Source organism: Equus asinus, chromosome 8 (assembly GCF_041296235.1).
Source record: "Equus asinus isolate D_3611 breed Donkey chromosome 8, EquAss-T2T_v2, whole genome shotgun sequence".
NCBI lineage: Eukaryota > Metazoa > Chordata > Mammalia > Perissodactyla > Equidae > Equus > Equus asinus.
Genome location: NC_091797.1, coordinates 14,202,266 through 14,219,688, shown reverse-complemented (window position 1 = coordinate 14,219,688; position 17,423 = coordinate 14,202,266). Strand labels below are relative to the sequence as shown.

At 55.6% G+C, this 17,423-nt stretch overlaps 1 protein-coding gene across 1 annotated transcript in view; it reads right to left on the bottom strand.

Annotated features, from left to right (window-relative positions):
- Nucleotides 1–17,423, bottom strand: part of TRAM2 (translocation associated membrane protein 2) — a 76,368-nt gene continuing 58,945 nt past the window's right edge. The window contains exons 5-11 of the mRNA XM_014834657.3: nt 12,484–12,542; nt 11,296–11,380; nt 10,647–10,717; nt 7,945–8,049; nt 7,533–7,676; nt 6,492–6,655; nt 1–5,316 (exon numbers count right to left, since the gene is read on the bottom strand). Of these exons, the coding sequence (XP_014690143.1) occupies nt 5,243–5,316; nt 6,492–6,655; nt 7,533–7,676; nt 7,945–8,049; nt 10,647–10,717; nt 11,296–11,380; nt 12,484–12,542 (702 nt within the window). The 3' untranslated portion in view covers nt 1–5,242. The remainder of the gene's footprint in view (nt 5,317–6,491; nt 6,656–7,532; nt 7,677–7,944; nt 8,050–10,646; nt 10,718–11,295; nt 11,381–12,483; nt 12,543–17,423) is intronic.

Below are 17,423 nucleotides of genomic sequence, written 5' to 3'. Positions count from 1 at the left end.
TTAGACTGATAATTCTATACCTTTTATTCAGTTATTTCAAAAATATTTGCTGATCATTTGTTTCAAAATGTACATTAAAAAATTCATACAAAACCGTAATTTGTTTTAAAACCAGACAGAAACAGTGGAAAAAGGATTTTGGAAAAAGTTCACTGAAAGTAAAAAGTCCCCCCAAAAACCCTTTGACATGAAAGCATAAATATGCATGTACAAGTTTTCCTTGAGTTCCTTGTTGAAATTTGGTCCATGACATGAACAGGCTAAAGTGGAAAAACAAAGACGGTCTGTCCACGTTTGCATTGAGTTGCTCAGGACACCAGCAGCCTCAGCTCATCCTTCAGATGTTTATTAAACACGAGGAACTGAAAAGTGAGGTTTATCGTCTCATCACAAACACTCGAATCTGTACCCAAGGACATGGCAGCACTTAGTCACAGCCCGGTCCTATCAGGTGAACAGGGCTGTCCACACGGGGCTGGCTCTCAGGAAAATCCCCTTCCTCTCCACATGAACTAGAAACTCTGGAATGCTCTTAGGCAGAGTGATGGTGATGTCTCGGGTGTCATCTTATTCCCAGATGCTGACTTACTAATGCCCCGTCATGAGGATGGTTTTTTTTCCTTTTCAACAGATTTTTAAAAAAATATATGGACTTCTAAGATGATGCTACAATGTTCTACTAGAGTGCCACAGAAACCCAGCCAGGGTCACGAGAATGACAGTAACAGAAGGAAAGTGGCTGATGTGTCTTCTGTAGGGGATGACCACCACCCCTCCCATGGGTCCCTTCCCTCCTCAGTTGCAGGGTGTTGTAAGGGATAGCAAAGCCTGTGGAAAGGACCACTGGCTGGGAGAGTTATTGCACAACCCGGAAGAGCAAGGAAAGGCAGGCCAGCAGGGGACAGGGGCACTGCTGCCAACACAAGGTGACACTGAATGAGGAGCTCCAGGAAGTTCTGCAACAGCCGAACCAAACCCACCGTCACACGGGCATCCAGGAGTCAACACTTGTGACTGGGAAGTAAAAGTAAACACCTTTATCATATAGACTTTGGGTTGAATGGGAAGCCAGAGATGGGAAGAGGTTATCACAAGGATGCCTTTTCTTTTAATGTGGGGGAACTGGAAGAGCAGGGCTCACCGTGTGAGGCCAGAGGCGCAGGGGACCCCTGAGCTTCCCTTAATAGGTAGCAGGCACAGGAGCCTGCGGTTGGGCCTCACAGAAAACTGACACGGGGGAGAAACCAGAAAGAACAGAGGACATGGCACAGACCCATCACAATGTGGGAGAGATGGATGAGGCAAAACTGTCACAATCCGTGTCCCTTTTACATGTAACTATAGCAGGTCCAGTGGCCCTGGCTGCACATGACGGACAGCCCTAAGCCCTGGCAACTGGGGGCAGGCCACACAGCACAAGGGAAGACTGAAAACCACCCGGCAAGTAAGGCACTTCTTACAGCAAGAGAATAAGGATCTGAGGCGCAGAGCCCGGAAGTCCCAATGTTGCGGGGCTCTTCTGAGACCTCCATGAAAAGGGGGGGTGGGGCAGCGGAGGAGCAGGCTTTCTCAGCCTTTTCGGAGGAGATGATATGCATGCGAGAACCAAGAACGGGGTAAAGAGTGGGAGAGGTCAGTAAAGCCTTCCTCACTGGGCCAGCCCTGGGCAGGAGAGGGAGTTTCTTTAGGTTTTCAAGTGATCTGACAATGACCCAATTCCCCAGTTGTGCCCAGAGTCCCTCCTGAGGACCAGGGCTGAGCACGGGAAGGCAGCTGGACCACTCAGCAACCTGACTCACTCAGCACACTCGCCGTTAGAGGAGGACAGGGCAGAGGCCTGGAAGGCGGAGAACGAAGGCCACTCCCTGCGACACTCAGGCCTCGGGAGGGCAGTTCTGTCCAGACCACCCTCCTTCATCTCCCCCCAGGCCTAGGAAACACCACCGGGGAAGGCTGAAGCCACAAAGGAAACCCACACCAAGCCTCCCCCGGCCACATGGGGTCAGCAAGCCGCCTCAAATTCAAAAGGCATCCAGGGAACAGAATGTTCTGCTCCGGAATTTTGGGAGGGGGTGCACTCTCTGCCCCTACCTCTTATTCACCACTTACAATAACATCAAAGGGTGCTGACGAAGAAGGTCCCAAGAGAGAAACCAGAAGCGCACACCCCTGGAACATCCAGCCCAGCATCGGGGGCTTCTAGGGCCCGAGGGATGCCCGTCTCGAGAGGCACCCGCAGAGAGGGCCAGGGCACAGACGTCTATTTTGGTTTCTGAAATGCTGGCGACTTCTGCCTTGGGGCAGAGATGGAAAAGGTTCTCAGCAACAATTTAGGGCCGGTGGCCCAGACACACGCAGGGTGAGGAGCGACTGGAATGGGAGCAGCAGCTCTCCTCAGTTCCCCCAGAACCTTCCTCTACTTTCAAAACGAACGCATGTAACTTATTAATAGTACAGCTATCAGAGCCTGGATGGTAAAAATAACCTCCAAGGAGGGGAATCGGAGCACGGGATCCTCGCTCTCCTGCCACTGCCACCTGCCCGCTTCCCCCAGGCCCGTGCCGGTCAGCGATGCTGAGCTGGGCAGCGGTTGCTGAGGTAGATTAGCATCTGTTCGCCAGCTCTTGGCGAACGGCGCTGAGCGGCCTCTCGAGCTGGGGGCGTCTGGCAGGGCCGTCACAGGTGGCTCAGCACTTTGGCAGCAGGAGAGTGTTTGAGACTGAAGAAAACAGCCACAGGGGCCAAATTGGGGCAGACTGGGCCAGACCAGCCCACCAGGCTCACAGGATGAAGTGGAACCAAGTCGTTCTGGCCCCTGGCAACATGGTTAGAGCCAAACTGCCAAAGCCATGGCTCTGCTCGGAATAAATGTGCCAGGAACGCCGGTGGGGTGACAAAGACCCTACAACTACCCCCTCAGCCACCTCTTCCCTAAGTCACTCCTGAAGACCAGCTGGTGAGATGCTAGCCTTACTCAGAGTCTCAGGGTTTTCACAGCAGAAAAGCTTTTGTTGACTCTCACTGCTGAATGAATGCTGTCCTGGAGGAACAGAGCTGGAGTCGCCCGGCCCCTGGGTTGATGGTGCCACCACCAAGGCGCACTACACTGCTGCACCCAGAGCCCGCGGGAGACCTTGGGAATGTGGGGCCAACACCCTGTCCATGGGAAGGGAGGCTGCTTGATGGCACGACCTGGACTGTCACTCAGCACCCGCCACCTGCAGCACCCCGCACACACCATGGATCTGCTGCAGGCACAGCTCAGCGGCTTCCCCAGGGCGCACCTGGGGGGAGCAGAAGCGCCTGCCAAGGATGCAGCCCGGATAGAGCTGGACAGGCAGCCAGGCTGACGGGGCGGCTGAGGCGGCCACTGGCTGAACACCCCCTCCATTAGCAGTCACCAGACAAGGCGGGGGCGTGACAACACCAGCCGCATCAGTGCTGTTAGATGGAAATGGCTAAGGGGTCTGGACCGCGTCTGTTGGGGTGATACCAGTGCACCCTTTTACCAACATTCTGCCTGGCTGCCCAGAGAAGCGTCAGGGACGAGAGGGAAGGACGGGAGAAGTGCGTGTTTTCCTAAGGGTGATCAGAAGCCAAGGATAGTTCTTCCCATTTCTGCCACCTGAACCTGGACGAGGTAAGGGTCGACAGCGGTGTCAGGTAACAAATCCCTCAGCCACTGGAGAAGTGATGTCTGATGGAAAGACCCATCTCCCCCTTTGGGTAATAATCCAAGGTTTGCTTTCTCCTGTGACATCAGAAAGAGAACCAGCACGTCGAATGACACTGACAGTCCTGTGCCATCAAGAACCGCCGCCCCTCGCCTCAGCAGAGTTCACTTCTTAATCGGGACTCTGAAAGCCTAACGCCCCTTCTGGAAGCCCTCACCAGGCATCATAAGGACCTGGAGACCTCAGCTTTGGTGGAGGGAGGGGAGAGCATGAGTGAGGGCCAGGGCAGAAGCCGCCTGTCGGTACTGCTGTGTCTGCTCCCGAGCCAGCAGAGTGACTCTGACTCAGCCCTGGGTCCTGCGGTCTGGAAGCTGTCGGTGTGCCCAGCAAACATCAGGTGACAACAACAATTCTGAAGAACACTCAATGAGCGAGGCCAGAGGGTGAGTGGCCCAGGTGACGCTCCCTGGGGCACCAAGGGGCCGACGTGGCGGTTAGTGTTCCTGCAGCTAGAGATGGCATCGGGGAACAAGGCCGGCCGGGTCTGGGGTTCAGGACCAGCAAATCCCAGGCTGGTCTGTTAATGGCGGTTTCATTTGGTTTTTTGAATGCTGGTGAATGGCTGAAAAGCAACTGAGGCTGCGGACCAGAGGCCTAGGAGGACTCGGCCACCACTTCTGCTGCCAGCACCTTTCCGGAAGAGCCTGCTGCATGGTGCGCTTGCCCCTGCTCCAGAGCGGGAGACCTGTCCTCCTGTAGCACCTCCCAGACTGAGTGGGAGCAGGCTGGTTTCCAGGCTGGGAGTGGCCACCAGTAAGCTGTCTCGAGTCACAGGACCCAACGCAGCTCATACCATCCTTCTGGACCAAGACATCCTGTCCCGAAGCCAAAGGCCTTGGCATTTACAACCAGCAGTGGCGCTGCGGGGCCTCACGACGGCGCGTGCCGAACTGGAATCACACATCTCGTCAGTTAGTCAGCACCTAGGAGACGGTCATCTGAAAGGGTAGTCTCCTCCTCTTGCCCATCCACATGGGGGCCACCGGGGGGCCTGCGACCTGCCCCAGGCCGAGGCTCCTTGGCACGAGGCTTCCAGACCTTGACAGGTCCTGGGGACTGACGCTGGGTGCTGGATGGCCAGGACTGCGATCTCAGCTCCCTCTCATTGTAAAAATCAGACACAGAAAAATTGCACAATATGGTGAACTGAAGAAGTACAAAGAGAAGGCAGCAGCCGTGAAGGAAGAGAAAGAGGAGGCAAGCAGAAAGATAACCATGAGAAATTGGGCTTCTAGAAAACCCAACACAGGACAGAGGTGAGGACATGAGGTGGCTTGAGGGAGAGAAAGAGGAAGATTTTTGGTTTTATTGAGAATGGTTTATGGAAGAAGAGACAGCCAAGAAGTATGACAGAGGAGAAGCCCTGTTTGAAGACAGGTGCCTGCTGTTTGAGAAGGAGCATCCGGGGCAGGAAGGGGGAGGCAGGGACAGAGGCCGCAGGGGTGGAGGCAGGCTCCCCGCCTCCCTGCTGGGCCCTGCGAGAAGATTCCTGTTGGCAGCCTTTGGCCTTAGGGAGACTTGAGTTTCTTAGTCCGTGGGGAGGTTCCATTCTCTGCTTTCACCACTCCATTTTCATGGTAACCTAGGAAATGAAGGGAGACAGACAGATGTGGTGTTTCTGCTGGGACTGACACAGGAGAGGGGCCCGTGGGGGCTGGGCTGCCCTGCGGCTGCACACAGGATGAGCCCTGGGGACACAGAGAGAGGAAACCAGCAGACAGCCCCCCGGGGCTCCTGTTTTCCCCATGTCTGGCTGCCAGCAGCTATGTTTGAGGTGGTGGGTCTCTTGACTGTCCTTTAGAGGGAGGGGCTGGGATGACACACAGTAACCCAGGAGCAGGCCGGGGCCAGACCCTTGTAAAATCACTCAGTTTCTCCCAGGCCCCTGCTGGGCGCCAGTCCACTTCAGCACAACTCCTGGGATGGTGGGAACAGAAGAAGGAGGCAGAGAGGCTGTAGGGACAAGGCCCTCCTCAGACGCCTGACAAAAAGTTGTGCCATCTTTTCACTGTTGCCAAACGCCTCCGCGTGCTTGCTCAGTCAGAGGCTGAAGCCTCCTGCGCATACCCCCAGCCAGGCCTGACACCTCGTCACACCCAACTACGCACGCGTCTGGTGCGAACACACGTGCACCCTCGCCAGGCAGGCCACACCTGGAGAAGGGCAGATGAGTCAGAAAACAGACCCTGGTGCAGACAGGCCCCCAGGCTGGATGGAAATTGCAGGGCTGGCAGTGCCCCGGGACCCAGGGGGTGCAGTGGTTACTAGAGTGCGTGGCAGGGGTCAAAGGAGAAGTGGGTGTCCCACCCCTGCCACCCACTGAGCACTGTGCCACCCTGAGTCACTCCTGAAGACAGACGAGGAGCCAGCAACCTGGGAGCAGAGGCAGGCTGAGATGTAGAGCAAGAGGGCAGGTGGGGACAGGGAACGGGTGGCAGAGCTTGGCTGCAGTCCAGAAGCCACCCTGAGGACATGCTTCTTGCCAGAGTTCCTAGCCCAGCTGCCGCCCTGCCCACCGTGGCGAAGAGGGCTCCCCGCCTAGGCAGGGCCAGCCCCACCCACAGTGTGTCCTTGGCCCACGCCCAGCCACGGGCCAGTCAGGCCCTGGCAGGAGCCAAGGAGCCCAGGCCCGGGGGCAGCTCAGGACAAGGAGGGGCAGCACTGGCCTGGTCGAGCCTGCAGACTCAGGGCCTGGTTCTTCCCCTCAGCCCAGACAGACTCACCTGCTACCCGCCCGCGGCCCTGCCTGGCACTCACCAGATTCCCTCTTGATGAGCCTGGCTGGTAGTCTGGGCACAGCTGGGACTCTGCGCTTGGCACTCTGCTCGTTCCAGTACTCCCGCCAGTGCCGCAGCTGGGAGTGGATGAAGCGCCACATGAGCCAGGCCTGGGCCGCACACACCAGCAGCAGCACACACAGCCTGTGGAGGGCACAGCGGTGGGCTCAGGATGCACTCAGGCCCAGGACCCCAGGCAGTGGGGAGATGGGGTCAGGAACCTGAGCTCCCATGGCCATCACCCCCAGCACCAGCACACCCCATCCCTCCACCACCACCGGAACAGCGGGAATCTCAGGGCCAGTCTCTGCTCTAGCGCGCTCTGGGGTGATGACGGATGGACGGAGACTAGGGAGACAGGAAGGAGGACAGACGCGCGTCCAGCTCCACAGCCACCCTGCCCACAGGCCTGATGGGATCCACGGCCTTTGTACCCAAAGTACAGAACACAAGGCATGTCAGCTCCATGTATATTGGAAGAATTAAAATGCATTATTATATAGTAGAAATAATTCTAGAAGAGAGGCTTCTCATCTAGCATGCCACTTACACGCTGAGCAACCCGAGACAAAGCACACACCCTCCCAGGCCAAGGGGTCCCATGGAAACACAAGGGCTTCCTTGCTGCTACGGGAGGCCATTGGCCAAACTGCCGAGGACACGGCTGTAGAGTCCAAGTGTGCTTGTGACAATCAGTTGAGGGGCTGGATGTGAAAGCTGCTGTGCACCGTGAAGCGCTGGACAAGGGGAGGGGACTGCCATTCGACTGGGGCCCCGACTGCAGGCTGAGCAGGCCGGGGCCGGGAAGCGAAGGTGGTTCTGATGGCAGCAGAAGGCCGGTCTCTCTTCTGTCCTCAGACCTGACGTCCAGACAATTCCAGCTAAATATCAACCAGCAGGAGACTCGGGTCTGCTGCCCTCAGACCCTCAGACCTTCCGTGGAAGCTGTGTCAAGTTCAGGGAGCTCCAGGATGCGCTCAGGGAGCCCTGCTTTCTCGCCTCGGGCTTCTGCCCAACTCACCTGCAAAGTAAAGTGTTGAAGTTCCCTCTCTCGGGGTCAAAGGCCTGGTTCTCCATGCGAGCCAGCCCAAAGCCGATGGCCAGCACAGCGAGGGTGAGAATGAAGAGGCGGGTGACCCCAAATACAGCAGCCCAGGCGTTAAACCTGCTTGCGGGGGTGGAAAAGGGACGTCATCATTTAGGGCCCGTGAGGGAACCTTACCCACTTCTCCAGAAGCGACCCCAAGTGGGAAGGGGGCTCAAGGGTGGCCGAGTAGGGTGCTTGAGGGATGAGGTATCTAGAATAAGATGCTCCAGGAAAACAGTGACCTCGGGGTGCCACCTGCAGGTAAGGGGGCAGTGTGCCCCCAGGGCAGGACCTTCCCCACCAGCCAGGCCTCACGGGGGGCCGGCCTCCCCCTAGCACCACGTACAGCTTCTCGTTGTTCTCGTCTGCGAAGTAGAAGAGTCGAGCCGTGTGGAAGAGGAACTCGGTGGAGTACTGCAACAGCAGCAGGATCAGGCCCAGGCGGCTCAGGCTGCGGACAAACGCACGGCCTCAGTGCCCCGAAACGCCCCGGGGAGCAGAGGCGGCAGCCGCGCCCTGGGCTGCCTTCACTCCCACCTGCACGGCCGGCCCTGCCTCATCTCGGAGGGTTCAGTTCTGCTGTCACACTTTTCATTGTTCCTGACAGTGACCCCACTGGCTTCCACCTGGGCTGGCTGGGGAGGCGCCCCTGCCTGCTCCCACAGGGAGCCTGTCCTAGACTCTCCACAGCACTTGTCACCTTGTCTTTGTCACCTAGCCCGCAACCAAGCACATAACAAGCTGCTGAGCTTTCATGGAGAAATACGAGCGACTCCCACCGTCTGATGTGTCCTTATCCAAGTCTTCACAGCTAAGAGGAAGCAAACTCCACATATTGCAAAAATCCGTGCTAGTGAGCTGACCTCTTGGAGCATCAGTGCCCGCTGAGACACAGCCCTCGCTTACTTCCAGGTGTGACACTGGACCTAAGTTCCTTAGGCAGCCTCCTGCCGACGGTCAGCTGTAGTTCAAACAAATGGGAAAAGACTGCAAAGTGAAGTCACAGATCCCGCCAAACACATAGGGCTTCAGGAAGTCCCTGAGATCATGTGGGAGCACTCCCACGGGCAGTGATAAATCAGGATCTGGCCGATTCCACCCAAGGAGACCAAAGTGGAAACGATCAGGATGGTCACTGGATCCTGAGAATGGTCAAGAGATGATATGAAAACTACCCAATGTCTTCACATGGCCTAGAGTCCAACACGATCCTGCCCACGACCTTGTCTCAATCATTTTCTGTACTGCAGCCACACTGGGCTTTATGCCCAATCGCACCTCAGGGCCTTTGCACCTGCTCTTCCCTCTGCCTGCCCAGCAACCTCCCCAGATCTTCATGTACTTGGCTCTTGTCATTCACTCCTCAATCTGAGTCACCTCCTCAAAGAGGCCTTCCCTCAGCACACCAAAGGTGCCGGTGGACAAGTTGCTCCATTACATTATCCTGCTTTATTCTCTTCACTACACATACCACCTTAGGAAACTATTTATTTATTTCCTTATTTATGGTCTGCCTCCCACTAGAACAGATGCCACAGGACAGCAGGGCCTTGTCTGCCTTCACCCAGGTATAAGTGCAGCTCTGGGAGCAGCGTCTGGCCCACGGGAGGGGCTCAGGCGTGTGCTGAGTGAGTGGAGGCCTCCCAAAGCCAAGCTCCTCACCAACAGGAGCCCCCGTATCATTCGGCATGTCAAGGTCTGTCTTCCTTGGGAAATCCTGCAGCCAAGGGGCTCTCCTTTCCCCACTCCTCTCTGAAAACTAGAACAAGATGGAGGGGAAAGGAGGCCATGCTCCCTAAAGGAGCAGAGAGAGGAGGCCTCACCTTGAAAATAGTGCCAGCCTCGCTGGGAATGGAATGGAAAGGGTGACTTTGGAGGATCTGCTCCTCCCTGCCTCTCAGGTCTGTTCTGCCAAAACAAGAATTCACAGACTAGGTCCAAACAGGGCCAGACACCTGCCCGTCCTTCCCCGGGACACGTCATGGGGGGAAAACGGATCCCCGAGTACCTCTCATCTTTGGGAGGAAGAAGTGATGATACAGCGGGGACCCGAGAGCAGCAGGAAGCTCTCCTCCTTTGTGGTCCCGCCTGTGCATTCTCACCCCAGTCCCAGCCACACACTGCTCTGGGACAGCGCAGCCTGGCTTTCTTACACCCAGTCTGCAGGAGACACGTGAGCACCCAATACTCCACACACAGCCTTTGCCCCTCCCAGACCCCTCTGGGAAGCGACACTGCACCAGGCCCCCCGAGACAGGAGAGCAGTTTGACAGCTGCCTTCCTCCTGACTCCGTTACCTGGGGTCAGTCCTTCTCACGGGATGCCTGCTCTGAGGACCTAGGAGGTAACGGGCTCCAGGACCTCCAGGCACCTTAGCAGAGTTACACACTGCAAGGTCTCAAAACGCCGGACCAGAGAAAGTACAGGGTATTCTCCCATACTGCAAGGATCGAGCTCAAGAAAATTCCAAATGAGCAATGACCGATCCTATTCATCAATATGATTCTGTTCATAAAGGAGACACTCCAGGCCAAACACAACAGCAACTCTTCCCACTTCTGAACAACCACGCAGCGACTACTACACATTTCATCACACGTCAGAAGGGAAGGGAGCCCAGGGTGCCGAGCTCTGGCCGCATCAGCCACCGGACCTGAGGCAAGAGCCCAGCTCCAGGCTGCCTTCAACCTGCAAAGCCACAGTTCAAGCACCAACATCCCTCAGAAGCCTTCCCTGGCTCTGTCTTGAGTTGAGGTCGTCTGTCACCCTTCTGGGTTCCCATGGCAGGTGACACATAACATAATGCAGTGCTCACCACACTAAAACCATCCTGGTCTATGCCTGTAAACGGTCTCTCCTACAAGGCTGAGAATGAACCACTAAAGAGAAAGGAATCGTCCATTATCCATCTTTGTATTTCCAGGTCTGAGCATGGTGTTCTGCACACAGAGGGTGTCTAATAAATGCCTCCTAATTGAATGAACGTGTGGAGAGATGCACGGCCATAGAAGGGCAAGGAGATGGGGCTGGCTCTGGGGTCTCGCTCACTTTAATAGGTACGCTCCAGCGATGTGGACCAGGTACAGGCAGATGTACTGGAGCTGGCGGGGAATTTCCTCCTGCAGACGAGAGAAGCGACAGTGACCAAGCTCATCCCTGGCTGAGGACACGGGAGGGGAGGGAAGCGTGGTGGGCCGGGGTGGGCCAGGCCACCTCCCCCCATGGCCACAGGGCTGGTCGCTTTAACCCCAGAGGGCTGGGCACCAGGCCGCTGAGCAGTCTGAGGGTGGACGAGGCAGCAGCTCTGGGTTTGTGGGCAGAGGGTGGAGTGGGGCTGAGAAGGAAGAGACAGGGACTGGGGAACAGGGCTTTTGGAAATAATTCAGAAGGAAGCTATTTAAAAATAAAAAAGACTGTGGGAAAGGCAGAAACCTCTCCATCCATGATCCAGAAGAGGAGAGTGAGATGCCCCGAACCACATGTCTACTGTGGGAGGCAGCAAAGAGGTGGACGCTGGTGGCCCCACGCCGGAGGCCTGCCCACAGACTTCCCCAGGGCTGACTCAGCATTCTACCCGACTGCCAGCACATCCCCACCGCACCCAACGCTCTGGGCTTCTAGAGGAAGGGACAGGGCAGTGCTGGGAACAGCAGGAGGGGAGATGAGTGGCCTCCAAGAGGAGGAAGTGAGTACTCACCTTCCGTACCTTCTGGAAGTAGAGCTCAGGAAGCGCATGCAGCCAGTAGGCCAGCTGGCACAGGTAGAAAAACTTCACCTGGAAGCTGGAGACAAGGGAGTGAGTCACACAGGAGGGACGGAGACAGATGTCCATGCAGGTGCCTGCCAAGCCCAGGAGGGAGAGGCGAGGGCTGGGCCGGTGTGAAGAGCTGGTCCAGGCGCCAGGGAGGGAGGGAGGTCCCAGCACTGCACCGGAGCTGGGGACCCTGCTCCACAGACAAGAGCACTTAGGGGACAGAAAGTCCATGGAAAGAAACAAAAATGATGGAAAGAGTGCAGAGGGGGAAGGACGGCTCTCAGTAGCGAGGGCGGGCTCCGCCTCAGCTGTGAGTCCTCTGCTGTTGTTCTGAAGGGGCTCGGGAAGGCCGCGTGGCCTCCTGAGGGAGGGGAGCTCAGGGGCCCGGAGCCAGGGAGGAAGGGGATGCTGCCTCCGAAGGCTCACCAGCCATGGAAGGCCGCAGGGAAGAAGTGCTACAAATGTGACGGGTCACCAGGAAGGTACAGAGCCCAGAGAATTTATGGGATGTTCTGTCTCATGCGGTGTAGGTACCTGCTACGGACTGAATGTCTGTGTCCCCTCAAAATTCACATGTTGAAATCCTGAGCCCCATGTGATGGTATTAGAAGGTGGGGCCTGTGGGAGGTGATGCAGTCATGAGGGTGGAGCCCTGGTAAATGGGATTAGTGCCCCTGCAGAGGAGGCCCCAGAGAGCACCCTCTCTGCTTCTGCCATCTGAGGACACAGCAAGAGGATGGCCATCTGTGAACCAGGAAGCGGGCCTTTGCCAGACACTGAAGCTGTTGGCACCTTGATCTTGGACTTTCCAGCCTCCGGAACTGTGAGAAATCACTTTCTGTGGTCTATAAGCCCCCCAGCCGATGGCGTTCTGTTACAGCAGATGACTATGACATCCTCTGTGATAGGGGCCAGTGTAGACGACATTCCACTTTGGGATTCTGCAGTCAAGATACCGGGGGGAAGCAGCTCCCAGACAAGTCTGCCTCCCACAATACTGTGCCCTGATAGGCTCGGGGTACAATCCAGGCCTCAGGCCAGCTGGCCCTGGAATGTTCTGGCCACACTCTGGAATGAGGAGGCCAGGGACCAGCTCACTCCTCCTGGGGCCCGAGCCATGAGCATACTCACGGGAGGTACACGTGCGGGTAGTCTTCCCAGAGGCTCCGTGGGTTCGTTAAATATCCTTCCTGCAGTGGGCGAGAAGAGACAGCACTCAGACATTGAACGGGAGACCTGCTGGGTAAAGAGCAGCCACTGGGGAAAGGGCAGCCCCAGGGGTCAGGGGTGCACCCAGCCCCCAGCGGCCAGAAAGAGGAAGGACAAGGAAACGTGAAACCGAAGGACCAGTCTGTGTTGGAGCCGCAGGCACTTGGCTGGTTTCTTGACTGTGAAAGAGCCATAACATGGCAGGAGAGCTCTGCTCTGAGGTCAGAAGCCCTGCATCTCAACGTGGGCCGGACACTTACTAGCTACACCCCGCAGCAAGTCTGTCTCCCTAAGCTTCAGCTGGCTCGCCTGTAAAACGAGGATAAAAATACTTACCCTCCCAGAGTTATTGTTAGAAATATGCGTGACAGTTCATGTTGATATGACAGTGTCCACTCTTATGCCTGGCATGTCGGCACGCAGGAAATGCTTGCAGAGTGAATAAGCAAATGGCCTCCAGAACCACCATCCTCTGGGAAAATGAAAAGCTTAGTTTGGCTTTTCACATCACCGTGCATAAAGAGAATGGCAGGACCCCACAGGCCTCGCTCTGAGGCCTCAGTGTGACCCTTACCACACTGCATCACTATGGCCAGTTGTCTCCATCACTCTGCAAGTTCCTTCATGCTGGGGTCTTTTCTTCCCTTCTCTGTATCTCCAGCATCTAGCCCAGGGCTCTGACAAAGTTGGCAGGTAACCCAAAAACCCTCCCATCGTAAAACACCTAGAAATGCTGGATGAAATCTAACAAATACTCTTTTAAAGGCAAAGCTGAGTTCACAATAAGAAAGGGAAAACCCCTGGGACCCAAAAGGGATGAGGAGCTAAAAGCCAGAGCAGTAGGGTGGGACTGTGGGGCCAGCATGTTCACACCCACGTGGGAATAGAAGATGTTGCCCTAGGAGGCAGAACCCGAGACCCTTGTAAAAAATCAGGACCCTCAAAGGGCTACCACCTCAGAGAAAGAGTTGACTAGAAAGAGTGTGACAACCAACACAGGGAGATAAAGAAGATGTCTGTTCACCCTGGGCTCAGGATGAAAACAAAAATATTATCCCAGGAAAATCTGTAACCCCGTGTTCACTTTCACACTGGTTTGGGTTTACAGTTCAAATATATACCACCCGTGGGGTCCAGGAACCATCAAGCTAAGAAATTAGTATGAGTAAGATTGTGGATCAGTGATACCATTGGGACATACTCTCATCCAAGGATGCCCAGGATTGTCACACATAAAACCTTGCTGAAGATGAGTTTATGATCCAAGATTACAAAACACATGGGGACACAACCCACCATGAGCAAGAGTTGGCTGACACCACGGGAGTCCAATAAAAATTTGTTGGGTGAATGAACGAATGCTGAATGCTTTGGACAATCTCTCTCTTCTGAGGAAAAAGAAAAGGCTCTTATTTGTCACTTAGAGAAGGTTAGATTAGTATGGCCTCATTTTAGAAATAGAGAAATGAAGGAACAGACTGGAAGGATCTCCTGAAACAAGATGGTTTTTCAGCAGTGCAGCTGAAATCTGAGCCGGGCCACCCACCTCCTGGTCCAGTAAGCTCAGCCAGGTTGCTTCAGTCAGTCAGGTAACGAACTGAGCTGGTGCTCTGGTGAGGAGGCTGAGAACCCTCACTGCTCACGCGGGACGAAGGGCGGGGGTCAGCAGCGCAGGAGAGGGAGGCCAGCGTGTCTGAGTGAGGAGCACTAGGTGACTCCATTGGATCCTCCATTGTATTTCCGAGGGAGGGCTGATCCGCCCCACTCTGAGTCACTAAATGCCCCTGGACATTTCGGGGACAGTCCACAGCCCCGAGCCCACACCCCATGGCCTCATCAGCCCAATGACCTAACAGGTCCGATCAGGCTCACGCACCAGTGTAGTCACAGTGACTTACATTTGAAGGACGGGGTCTCAGCGAAACCCTCATGGCCTCATTTCTACGGTCTCCTCACTCTCTCGGCCCTTCCTCCCTCGGTCACGCACAGAGGTGGAAGGTCCTGGGGCACATGGGGGTGGGAGCAGCGCCTTCCTGCCCCCACATCGCTGCCATCCCTCTCTCCTGCATCAGAACGTCGGACTTGGGCACACGACGACACGCTGTCTGCCACCCTCTCTGCCTCACGTCAAGGAAATCAGAGAACGTTCCTCCCTAGAGGAAGCAGCGAGGTATTTAAGGAGGAAAACGGTACTTCTGGGACTGAGGTGGGGGAGGAATTTCTGCCAAAAAAAAAAAAAAAGCCTGGCCAAGAGAAGCAGCACACCTAACAGCCAGATGATCCTGTCTCAGCTGGGCCCCTTCACTTAGGAGACAACGAGGTCAGGACCTTGAAGCCAACGAGCCAAGAAAACTCCCCAAAAAAATGCTGCCTGCTGCGATGTCCAGTCCACGGGGACCGTGTAGGGGCAGGGAGGGAGGGGCGGGGCCGGGGGGAGGGTGACTCACCGCCCTGGGCACTGCCTCTTCCAGGGCTTGGGCCAGGCGGCTGCCCGACGGGGGCCTGGGCGGGGGTGCCTCGGAGCCCAGGCCCGCCAGCTCCCTGAGGCCGCAGGGGGCCAAGCGGGGCAGAGGCAGCACCTGGAACCCACCCAACCCCGCCCCCGACAGGCACCAGGAGAGGGTCTGGGGGCCTTGGGAAGTCCTTTGTTCTCTTCTGGTTCTACAAATCGACCTGAGTGAGGCCTGAGCAAGCTGGACCCACCTCTCCCTCTCCCCACGAAGCCTTCCTTCCAGGTGCACGACCCCAAAACCACAGAACCAGCAGAATCCAGGCACGACACTGCGTTGCTCCTAGATTCAGACATACCTTCTATAATGGTCCTTCAGGAAGCACCACGCACGCAAGTCCTGCTCTACGTGACTGGTCCACTGGTGGCAATCAGCCCTGACCAGCACCAGCGTGAACGCTGTTCCCCTACTGGGTTCCCACTGAGGCCTGGACTTTCGGTTTCAAAACACGAAGTCAGGCAGGGAGACCAAACGCCCACCGGCCCTGCTTTCCCCAGTAGAGTGACTTTTTTCTATTTCCCTGAACAAGGAATGATAGTTCAAAGGTTAAGTTAAAAGCAGGAGGCTGACATTCTTATAAAGTTATTGGTTGGTCCAGCCACTCTCCTGTCACTCTGCCTGTATAAATGCAGAGAGAAAGGTCTGGATCAAACAGCAAAATAAAACTGGTTATTTCTAGAGGGAGTGACCTGAGGTAAATTTTTGCTTTCTTTCTTGAGTTTTTATATATTGCTTACTTTTTAAAAAATGATCACCTATGATGTTTACAAAAACAATCACTTCATTACTTTAAAAACTGTTGATGGTTGGAGCAAGAAGACATGTCGCAGTTTATTCATTCGTTCTCACCACCAGTATTCAGTGAGCAGTTCGGCCGTGCCAAGGATACAGCGGTGAGCAGGGCGCCCGCTCGCAAGCAGCCCCGGGGCTAGTGGGAGAGACAGACAGCAAAGAATACACACATGAACAAGCAAAACGCCCGGGTGATGGTCATGGGGCAGAAAATACAAACTGAGGGGGTTCTCTGAGGAGGTGACATTTAGGTAGCGACTTGGATGGCAAGATGGAGCCAGCCAAGTGATGTCAGGGGATGGAGGATTTGATGCGAGGAACCACCGTGCAAAGCCCAGGAGGGAGGAATGCCAGGACAGTTAGAGAAGCAGAGGCAAAATGGCGGGGCTAGGGCCAGTGAGACGAGACAGGCAAGGCTGCAGGGCCCAGAGCACAGGCGTGAGGAAGAACAATGTCACTGCAAGTGGGACGGGGGCTTTTAAGCAGGGGAATGCATGACTTGATTTACGTTCTAAAAACATCTGTCTGGCTGACCAGAAAATGGATTAGGGTGGGAGGGTACAGGACGGAAAGAGCCTCTTCCAGAAGGAAGATATTCAGTGATCCAGGCAAGAGATGATGGTGGCTCAGCCAGCCTTGGCACTACGGACATCTGGGAGCAGACAGATCTTTGCTGTGGGGCTGTCATGTGTACTGTAGGATATTCAGCAGCATCCCTGGCCTCTACCCACTAGACGCCAGTAACATACTGCCAAACGTCCCCTGGGGAACCATCTCTTCCCTGGAGAGAGCCACTGGACTGGGGGCGGCGGTGCAGACAGAAAGCAGCTGACAGAACCTCAATGTGTCTGGAGGTAGGGTTGGCGGGACCTGCTGATGGACTGACTATGGAGGGTGAAAGAAGGAGGAATCAAGGAAAATTCGCATCATGATGTAAAAAATACGATTTTTTAAAAAACTAGCTGTTTTTACTCCTTTTACAAAACTACCCTCTCTTCTTATCAGTTCACCTTCATCCCCTGCCGAATGGCTCAGATGGAGTCGTTGAGGGCCAGGAGCTACGTGCTATTAGGAGCTGGGGCCACTGGGGCTTCCCAGGGTCCCCTGGGCTCCATTTCCTGTTGAAGTTAAGTGAGGAACTGGCTTTCACCATAATAGAAGCCTGTGCTGGGCTTCCCCGAGAGGAGTGCTACACGCTCCCAGGCTAATTAGCATCACCATGTTCAAGCACTTGAAAGCCCGAGCGAAGCAGAGACAGAGCAGCTGAGCATTCCCACTCTGGAAGGGGTGCTGAGTAACTTGGCCGTTGGCCTCCAATCCGCTCTAATGTGTCACAGCTGGGTGGAATGTCCGGGCGTGAGGAAGAAAGGGTAAAAGTGATTCAGAGATGAGGCAACGCTTCTCCTGAAAGACCAGTTAAATGTCTGTAGCACCCTAAGGCCGGTCTGCCTCAAAGCAGTGCAGGGTCTCCAGAGGCCCCAGGAACAAATGCCAAGACCCTGGGAGGGGTCTGGGATCCAGAAGCACCTAGACTTCCGAGGACCAGGCTGTGCGCTGCCC